Source organism: Typopeltis vanoorti, chromosome 3 (assembly GCF_054136105.1).
Source record: "Typopeltis vanoorti isolate ZY-2024b chromosome 3, IOZ_Tvanoo_1.0, whole genome shotgun sequence".
NCBI classification, from domain to species: domain Eukaryota; kingdom Metazoa; phylum Arthropoda; class Arachnida; order Uropygi; family Thelyphonidae; genus Typopeltis; species Typopeltis vanoorti.
In genome coordinates, this window is record NC_143551.1 from 127,291,083 (window position 1) to 127,302,521 (window position 11,439).

Here is an 11,439-nt window from a genome sequence, read left to right on the forward strand (position 1 = left end):
TGAATAACAGTGGAAATAACATACACCCTTGTCGCACAACTGACTTAACATCAAACCATCTTCCTGTACCTCCTTCAGTTCTAACTCTATTTGAGTTGATTTACAACTCAAATAGAGGCTATGTATTGCTTCATATAATTTTGGTGTAAAGTGGATAACAAACAATATCAAACAGGAACTGCAGTTGAAAAAGAGATTATGGAAGAGATATAAGGAGAGAGGTAGAGGGCAGATGCACGAAGAATATAAGACACAGGCCAGGAGAGTGACTAGTATGGTGAGGAAGGCAAAACTGGAATATGAGAAGAGATTGGCACTAAGATCTAAAGAAAATCCTAGGGAATATTTTAGGTATATGGCCAGCAGGAGGAGAAATGATTGTGGAAGAATGACATTGCCGGATAAAAATGAGAACAGAGTGACTAATGCAGAGGACATAGTGGAGTTGTTCAATGAGCACTTCATTGGAGTATTTCATCCTGGAGAAGAAGGTTTTAATACTAAAGGGATAAGGCAGGTTCAGGGTTTAGAGGTGCAAGAGGAGAGGGTGTTCCAAATACGGAGTACTCTGGATATCAGTAAAGCTGTGGGACTGGTTGGTATTTCACCACAGGTTTTGTGAGAATGTGCTAAAGAACTGGCATCTCCGTTGACCTGGCTCTTCAATAAAAGTCTGGCTGCGGGAAAGTTACCCAAGGAATGGAAGGAAGGCAAGATAGTGCCGCTGCACAAGGGCGGTAGCAGACTGGAAGTGTCTAATTATAGGCCAGTTTGTGTGTCATCAGTAGTTGTTAAGGTATTGGAGAAATTAGTGAGGGACTACATACAGCGTTCGGCAGATGAGGGTAATGTTATCTGTGAGAATCAACATGGATTTGTTAAGGGGTGCTCTTGCTTTAGTAACATGATTGCCTTTTATAATAAAGTGACAAGAGCAGTTGATGAGGGAAAGGCATATACTGCCATTTTTTTGGATTTTTCAAAGGCGTTTGACCGGGTGCCACATGATAAGCTTATATTTAAGTTGCAGCACATGATTTTAAATGTCGGGTTAGTCAAATGGATTCAGGATTGGCTGTCCACAGGGCTCAGTACTGGGACCTGTAATTGTTCAACCTTTATATCAATGACATTGCCAATGGACGGCAAGGGGATATTCAGTTACAGATGATGTGAAGCTGGGAAGGATTATCAGTAATAGTGCAGATGTGGCAGCCCTGCAAGAGGATCTGAATAAACTAGACAGATGGGCAAATGAATGGGGGAGTCTCGGTTTAATGCAGCAAAATGTAAAGTCTTTGAAGTTTGGGATCCATCAATGGGAGGATGCATACTCGATTGGAGAAGCTATACTGCAGGAAGGGGAGATAAGAGATCTGGGGATGATGATTGATAGAAAAATGAAGTTCAGAGTGCAAATTGCAAAGGTGGTGAAGGTAATGCAGAGGATTGCTGCAATACCGAGAAGGACACTGACCTGTAGAAATAAAAGAGTTACCATTCCGTTGTATAAGACCCTGATCAGACTACACTATGTGTGGTCTGATCAGGGTCTATTGTTCTCAAATTTGGTCCCTAGCATTTGAAGGGGATAAATTAGCTGTGGAAAAGGTACAGAGGTGGATAATAAAGACGGTTTCAGGACCGTACAATGTCAGCTACGAGGATCGACTGAGGGAATGTGGACTGCAGAGTTTGGTGGTTAGAAGAAAGAGGTGACACGATGGAGACTTTTAAACTGTTGAGAGGCAGTTACAGGGTAGACATTGTGGAGTTCTTTCACTTGGTGGAATGAGAGGAAGGAGCAATGATAAGGGGTCATCCCTGGAAGTTACAAAAGGAAGCCGTGAGCAAGAGTTTGAGGAGTGGTTTCTTTGTGTAGAGGGTGGTTGAACTATAGAATGCATTGATTGAGAGGTTAGAGCAAGAACGGTCAACGAGTTCAAGAAGTGGTATGATAGACTTTGCGTTTCCTAAGAATGACCTCCCACGATGAGTCTTTTGACTCCGTGGAGGCCTGAATAATAATAATAGTAATAATGTCCCATTTACATCATATAACTGGAGTGTTTTGAACAGCTTTCCTCTTGGCACCTTGTCACATGCCTTTTCCAGATCTACAAAACTTAAATACAGATCTTCCTATAATATCTCAACTATTTGTCTTAAAGTGAAAATCTGATCCTGACAACCTCTGTTTGGCCTGAACCCAGCTTGTCCTCCACAATTTTTCTGAGCCATTTCTCAAGAATACTTGCATAAATCTTACCAGGAACACTAAGCAGAAAAATTCCTCTGTAATTCTAACATTCAACTTTATTCCCTTTTTTATAGATAGGCACTATGAGTGCTCTTCTCCAATCATCTGGAAGTAGATCCTCTGACCAGGTTTTCTGAATTATGCATTGTAGCCACTGTAAAACTTTTATGCCTCCATATTTTAGCATTTCTGATCAAATATCATCTACTCCAGCTGCCTTCCTGTAATTTTATTCTAAAATTATTATTATTCCATCCGGAAATCTGATAAGAAACAATAAACCAAATCAGAGTTCTCACACACACAGTATGGTGACATCATCATATGAGCAAGACAGGTGAATTTATGTGGACTATCCATAACACACACACATTGGTGTAATTTTTAAAATAAGAAGTTGAAATGAAGATTATAAATGGAAATTAAAAAAAAAAAAAAAAGCAAGATATAAAACTTTCAATAGTAATTTTTATGAATGTCTACTAATAACATTAACTGTATATATTAACTTCCTATTCCAGATTTTGATCTACAGGTGGAGAAAATTTAAAATCTCCAGTAACCCAAACTTACCTGCTAAAAGGTTTCATATAATCCTCATACAAAGGAGAACTCATCTATTACAGAAAAGATGTATACGTTCAAAAACAGACAAAAATTCCTGATTCCCATAAAAATGGGAATCAGGAATTTTTGCATTAAGTCTTCAAAATAATAATTCCATTTTTTTTTATTTTTTCAAAAACATAAGTTCAGCATCACAAATCCTTGATGTGTATCCTCAAAGTTATATAGGATACTATGATTATACTACAATGTCTGCCCATCCACAGTACTGGCATAATATAGGTTGACCAACCTTTTATGTATGGGTTGTACATGAAAAAAATGTACATTACTACTAACTTTCAATTGACAATTGCTTTAGAAGACCAAAATATTGTCTGGTCTTATATTTTGGTCTTCTAAAGCAATTCTAACTGCATCAATCCATCTAGATCTTGACCTTTCTCTGTATCTTTTTTCCTGCCATCAAACACATTTTGCCAACCTTTCTTCTTCCATTCTATTTAAATGACCTGAGTTTAGAAGTTTAACATTCCTAAATGCTAGTAATGGTAATTTTCTTCCTAATATCGTTTTAATATGGATTTACTGTAATCTATGTTTGGAGGGGGAGGGGGGATATTAGCATTCTTTTTATCTGGTGGTGGTGTAGCCATCAGCTGAAAAGGTGTTTTGTATGTGGTTGAGTTCAGTAGTGATTGCGGTGTAATCAGAGCAAATCAATTTTGGTTTGTTTACTATGGTTTTATAATGCCATATTGTTGGGTGGTGGAAGGAGGTAGATGTGGTTGTTGTTGGTGGAGGTATTTACTTGTGTATATGGGTTTTCTATTGGTAGTGAAGGCCAAGGAAACCTGTGAGAGGGAATCCTTGCCATCTCAAACTCAAATCTGAATATCATCTGTAGGAATAAAAAGTTTACTTCCTTGAGGGAAACACTCTGCCACTTCCACATGGGAAGTGAATGCTCTGACAACTGAAAAGCCTTGAGTCCTTTTCAAGATTTGTATCCTCAATCAAGAGGTATATATTGCTTAACTGTGCTAATGAGACAATTCCCCCCCCACCCCAAACAATGTCATTCATAACTGTCACACTACGAGATGTACACAGATGTATCATGTACAAAACAAGCACCTAACTTGAGCACCACTTGCAAAAGACTTAATAAAGACAGATAACACATATTCAGCAAACATCACTTTAGGCTGAAAAATCTAACTACAGTCTTGGCAAACTACCATTTATCTACTACTACTAGTGATGAAGTGTTTCTGGTATAGAAGAACAAAAGATGCAAGACATCCCATATCACTTAATGTATTAATCATTATTCTTTGGTTTCTGAATAATGGCTGGTGGTCACTCTAAGAATGTGACACAGTTTAAAGTAGCTTAAATTCATTAGTATGAATGTACAGTAGGTTAGTTTTATATGACAGAAGGGGGATATCATGACAGAGGTGTTTATAAATGTTTAGTTTCTGTCAAGTTGCAGATTACTTGCTGTCATGTTAAATTTGTATCTAAAAGAAAAACCAGTACAGAATTTAATTTTGATACTTTTCAGAAGAATGGACTTTTTTTTTAATAAATCCGGTTTTGTGTTTTAAAAATTCATAAAACTGTATACAATTCATGTCAAAGTTGCATTTGGTTTAAATGCATGCTTTCAATGACAGTTTCATGTTTCTATGGGTGTGTGCCCCACGCCAATATTCGATGTACTATTTCAATTCACAAAATAAAGGACAAAATTTAGGGGGGGGGAAATAAATCTAAAGGTCAGAGCAGTGAAATAAGGGACTGTCCTCTTAAATAAAGGGCATATGGTATATTAGCACAAAATATCATGATAAGTCCTTGACTCCCTGGAGGTCTCAGATAATAATAATAATAATGCCTCTTATATGAGGAAATGTACCGAAAGGACCACGTAATTTGTGTAGCATAATAATGATAATATAGCAAAAATCAAAATAATCTATTACGAAACAATTCGTAACTGCTTTCAAGTAATAATTTACTCACGGACTGACTTAAGTTGAATGGTGCAGAAATGTCAGTATTGCAATTTTCTTCTGTTGATATGACAGTTAAGGGTCTAGATGCATTTTTAAGATTACTAATTTGTCCAGGTAAAGAATTCTGAATTTTCAATTTTGACAACCTACATTCAATGCCATCACTAATATTACGAGTACTTATATCCTGAACTTGTTTATTCAGTATCCTCCAAACTGGCGGGCTTTCAACTACTTTCACTAAAATTCCCTCTTTTTTTAATTTATACAGCAGGCTGTTCACAACATTTTTTGGTTGACGTAACGCACGACAAATATCAAGAAGACGTACATTAATTTCTGGATAGCTGTGAAAAAAATCTACTAATTGGTGGCGTAATTCAGTATCTTGTGCCATATTATTTCATATATACACTTATCTATCTACACGGAACACCGATACCCGAAAGCCATTAACTACGAAAACCGCATTACACAACAACAACACACCGAAACCCTCAACACAGGAGATTCCGCTAGAAGGAGTGCAGATATCGCATTGAATTATCAATTGTAATCATTTCCATAGTCACAAATCAGTTTGCTTCGCGTCCGTATTAAAATAAAAAATAGCTCGTGGAAATGCGAAAGTTACTTAGAAAAGAAATTTAAAAAACGACAGCATAAAATATAATTTAAAAACAATTCAGAACATAAAAGAAAAACAAAACGTTCCTGAAAATGATCAAACAAAGGTCACATTTAAAGGGGAAAACATAATAAAAAAAAACAGATAGTACAATAAAAAAGAAAAGAAATCAGGGATATATGTAGTGAATTTTATAGGGAATTATATACAAGTAAGGAAAAAGGTACAAATACTCCACTGTATTTAGATGAGGCTAATATAGAACCACCAACCGTAATGGAAGAAATGGAAAGCCCTCACGTCAGCAAGGAATAATAAAACTCCTGGAGAATATGGATATATTAGTAGAACACATAAAATCAGGATGTTCACTGTTTCATAAGATCATATTAGATATTATTATTATTATTATTACATAACTCCTCCAGGGAGTCAAAAGACTCATCGAGGGAGGGCACCTACTCTGCAACTCTCTGTCTCCACCACTCCATCCACCAACTACATTCATCATCTACCCCAACGCCATCTACCACTACTACCACTAGTATTTTCACAGACAATTACAAACATCAATGCCCACGACGGGATTCGAACCAGTAGCATTTTGGCTGCAGAGCAGATACTCTAACCACTCAGCCAACAAAAGGCCAACAAAAAAGGTCTAATAATAGCCGGCAAAGGTTGGTCGATTGGTAGAGCCTCTGCTACTAATGACTCAGTTAAGTAAGTTTGAGCGCGGTTAGTAGTTGGAAAGGGACAAATCGTTCGATGCTGTTGGCACACTCTCCCTCGATGAGTCTTTGGACTCCCCAGATGTGTCTAATAAAAAAAAAAAAAAAATAATAATAATTAAAAAGCGCTCGTCCCCGAAGGTCGGAGCTCTGCTGCATGTATTAGCTCTAGAATTAACTCTAGGAGTTGTTCAATGATATTTTAACTATGGAAAAAAATTCCAGTCCAGTATGTAAATCACTGATTGCCTTGTTACAAAAAGAGATATCAATAACTATATGCAAATCACTTTTGATATCACAATTATACAAAATGTTTATGTCCATTACATTAAATAGAATCACAAGATTTTTTGATGTTGCACAGCCATATAAACAAGCAGGATTCAGATAAAAATTCTATACATTCTTCTTCTTCTTCTTCTTCTTCTTCTTCTTCTTCTTCTTCTTCTTATTATTATTATTATTATTATTATTATTATTATTATTATTATTCATCGAAATCTCTCAAGTTAAACCCAAATTTTGAGTGTGCTGAGGGTTGAGCAGAGGTCACTGTGGTCATTAACAAGCACAGAACAAAGGACGTCGCCATCTTTACAGTTGTCGAAGGGAAGAAAGGTGAGCCATGAAGTGCAACAAGTGCCTGAAGGAATTACCGTCCGACGGAAGTTATATAACCTGCAGGAAATACCTTAGGAATCTTCACTTTACATGTTCCGGGTTTTCACAAACAACATGGCAACGCAAATCCAATGCCAAACGAGAGGAATGGAAATGCCTATACTGCAGAGAGAACAAAGAAACGCCGCCACCCACGACGCAACGGATTACGCCGAAGGCAGAATCGGATGATGAACAACAGACAAAAAAATACCGATGAGTCTTATAATTTGAGTTCCGTAAATTTATTACTAGAAAAGGTTTAGAAAATATAAAAGCCAGCATGGTAGATCTTGTCCAAGAACTATTTGATAAACAGAATAACCAAATAACTAAAAAAATTAGCGAATATGAAGAGTTTGTTCAATTTAATAATTCAAAAGTCGAAGAAGTCTTACAAACGGTAAAAGACATTAAAACCAGCATTAATGCACTAACTGACAGGCAGTACAAATTGATAAAAGACATATCGGAACTCCGTCAAGAATTTAATTCCCTGAAACTACAATACGAAGTTTTAAACCAACAACAACAACATAAAGAAGACCTTGTCATAAACGGTCTTCCAGAAACTGAATCCACAGAAAATCTCAGAGACGTAGTTTTAAAGTTAGGCCATGCAATTGACATCCCCCACTAGAGCATAATGATATTCAGACCATAAATCGGATTCCCAGGAAGAACAAAAAACAAGGCTTGCCACGACTCGCACCGGTAATAATCCGTCTGACAAGCAAGGCTACAAGAGACAATCTCATAAAAGCCAGCAGACTGAAAAAAACAGTTGTGAAGGATTTAAATGTATCGCAAGACAATGCGCCATTCTTTCTCTCTGAGTATTTAACACCTTTCAATCAGAATCTTTTGAACCAAGCAAGAAAAGAAAAAACAGAAAAAGTATCAATTTTTATGGATCAAAGACGGCAAAATAGCTCGGAAGATATAGATAAGTTGCCAGAGTGAAACAAAGGACTCCAACTTAGTTCAATAAGAAGATCTCAACACAACAAAATGAATGTGAACTATCAGATATATGTAATTATACCAGAATACGTCAGTAATTGTACTTTCGAATCGCTTGATGCATGGAAACAACACACAGTACAAGCGAGAGGTCTCTCAATCTTGCATAGTAACATCAGAAGCATCCGAAAACATTGGTTATTGTTACAGGCTTATCTGAGGAATTATACTGATATTATTGATATAATGATTCTAACAGAAGTATCCATAACTAATGACGAAGCAACTGCGTTCCAAATTCCAGGCTTCCAACAACATAGATCATGCCGCCGAACAAAAAGAGGGGGTGGAATATTAATATTTATCAAACAAAAATTAATAGCAAAAGAAACGGCCTATGAGTTTGAGCATGCTGAAACTCTTTGCCTCGAAATCACTAATACCACCAATAGACAGCACCCCATAATACTAAATGCTATTTACAGGAAACCAAACCTAAACATGATAAAATTCTTGCACTAACTCAATTGCTGGCTTTCACGCCAAGAAATATGCTCAACCGAATACCTAATGTTAATTGGCGATATAAACATAAATATTGCAAACGAAAACCAGAACAACACTGTACAATACCTAGACACGCTATCCATGTATAATCTAATACCAACAATAACATCACGTACTAGAGAAGAAATATACGGAAATACTATCACTGCCTCCTGTCTAGACCATATAAACGTCCGAGCACCACCTAACAGTTACACTGCATCAGTCATAAAGTGCAAAGTAGCAGACCATTACTTCACCGTTCTAAACCTGCACACCAAGACAATATCCATGCAATCCTACAGAAGAAAAGCGACAGAAAACAATAATAGACGAAGAAATAGTCAACCACGAAATAATAAAAACAGACTGGGAACACCTGGCATCAGATTCAGCAGATATCTTATTCAACAACATTAAACTCACACTGGAGGAAATATATAAGAAAGCTACAAAGAAAGTCAGAATTCGTTCAAAAACAACACAAAATCCTTGGATAACACAAAACTTAATCCTAGAAATACACAGAAAGGACGCTTTATGGAAAGAATTAAAGCGATATCCAAATAACACAGCTTTAAAAACTGAATATAAGATAACAAGGAATCGTCTTACAACACAAATCAGAAATGCAAAAATAAGCTACTACATAGACAAAATAACCTCTGCTAAAAACAACATGAAACAAACCTGGCATTGATCAATGAGATGCTAGATTGTGTTCCCAACACCACAGCCTCCGAAACCATAAAACACAGCTTCATGAAAGACGCAAAACCTATCCAACAACTAGCAAATGACTTTAACCAATACTTTGCAGACTCCATCCAAGAATTGCACAGAAATATTCCCCCAACCACAAAACGTGACCCTCCACTTGGACCACAATCAAAACAGACATAATGGTTCCCAACCATAAAAGAAGCAGAACTTCTCTCTGCAATACATCAAATCAAACCAAACAACGGCACGGGAATTGATGGTATCAGACCTAAAGGTATAAAGCAACGTACAACTAGTTTAAGTCTATCCTACTAAAATTAATAAATAAAATATTTAAAACAGGACATATACCAAGTATGCTAAAGACCACCATAATCCCACCCATATACAAACATGGAAAAAGAAATTTAATCAGCAATTACAGATCCATAGCAACATTACCAATTATCAATCAAATTATGGAGTGGATCATACTGAAGAAACTCACAGCATACACAGAGACCTTTCATATTATCCCCAAAAAACACAATATGGTTTTCAGAAAAATAAGGGAACAACATCTCTCTTGGAAGACTTTACAGACGTAATTAATAACGCCTTGGACAAAAACAAAATTTCCATGGTAGTCTTTATTGATCTAACTAAAGCATTCGATACACTTACACATCAAACCTTGTTAGAAAAGCTGAGGCATGTTGGAATAGACGGGCCTCTTCACAGGTGGTTTACAAACTACCTTCAAAATAGAAAGCATATCACACGTATCAGGTCAAACCGAAGCAGAGAGCTACTAGTAACCTGTGGAGTACCACAGGGAGCTGTACTCTCCCCAACTCTATTCAACATTTACACGCACGATATTAATCAGCTACTACTCAAAGGTAAGATATTCCAATACGCAGACGATACAGCAATAATATCCATCCACAATAAAGCAAGCATAGCCCAAACAAATAGGCAACATGACATAAATCTGATCATAGACTGGCTCACGAAAAACTCCATACACCTAAACTCAGAAAATACAAAATTGATGACATTCAAAAATCCGCTGACGCTACCAGTTGATAACAAATATATGACCATCCAACATCCACTTTCCAAACAAAAAACACACAGAACAGCAAAACAACTACAGTCACTCAGGTTGAAACAATACGATACCTTGGAATTTACTTCGATGATGAAGTGAACTGGAATAGCTACATAAACCATCTACATAACAAACTCCAAACAATAAGTGGCAAACTCTACAGGTTAAAAGACATAGTTCCCAACGCCTAAAAACACTAATATACAAAGCACTATGCCAAAATATACTAAGATACGCTATAACAACGTATTCTTTCTGTGCACCCTACAAATTAACTAGATTAATGTCGCTACAGTACAAAATGATAAAACTGATCTTTGGGGAACAAAGAGAAAATAATGACCTTATATACATTACAATGTCAGATCATAAAATACTGACAGCAAAACATATATGTCACTATGCAGCCTTGCTAAAACATTATTTCGATGCCAACTACAGGATAGTCAGAAATACATACCGTATAACAAGATCTCAGACAACTAATTACATCACATATAAATACAATAATCACAAAATCACTACGGAAAGGCCACGCGAAACTTCTACATCTCAGACATGATAAACAAATTACCTTTTGAATACAGAAACCTTACAAGCTATAATAGCCTGAAAAGAGCTCTAAGGACATACTGTGAACAAGAAACACGCACCCAAAATACCATACAAACTTAATGAAACACAATATATTCGTTCAGGCTTCCAGTTCAGCGACGCATCAATACATTCCAAGTTATTTGTGTGTGTGTGTGTGTGTGTGTGTGTGTGTGTGTGTGTGTGTGTGTGTGTGTGTGTGTGTGTGTGTGTGTGTGTGTGTGTGTGTGTGTGTGTGTGTGTGTGTGTGTGTGTGTGTGTGTGTGTGTGTGTGTGTGTGTGTGTGTGTGCGCGCGTGCGCGCGCGCGTGCGAATTTCTCAATCATAGATGTCGTAGCTTCCCAACACAGCAAAAAAAAAACAATAAATAGTAACCAACTGGTGTCATCCTCATATAAGCGTACATATAAGCTTCGAGGATGAAAGCAGAGAAATTAGTTCTCATCCAAGATGTATCATATGTAACCAAATGCATGAAATGTATGTATCACATGTAAACCAATGTATGTAATGTATGTATTTATTATAAAAACAATTATTATTACATGACACCTCCAGAGAGTCCAAAGACTTATCAATGGATGGCACGGACTCTACAACACTGCCTCCACCACTCAATTCTCCAACTAGAACGAACTGCAACTACA

At 36.8% G+C, this 11,439-nt stretch overlaps 1 protein-coding gene across 1 annotated transcript in view; it reads right to left on the bottom strand.

Moving 5' to 3' along the window:
• The window catches only part of LOC150108545 (uncharacterized), a 241,446-nt gene extending 236,198 nt beyond the window's left edge, over positions 1–5,248 (bottom strand). The window contains exon 1 of the mRNA XM_090390486.1: positions 4,855–5,248. Within this exon, the coding sequence (XP_090246612.1) occupies positions 4,855–5,248 (394 nt within the window). The remainder of the gene's footprint in view (positions 1–4,854) is intronic.
• Positions 5,249–11,439: the final 6,191 nt, after the last annotated feature.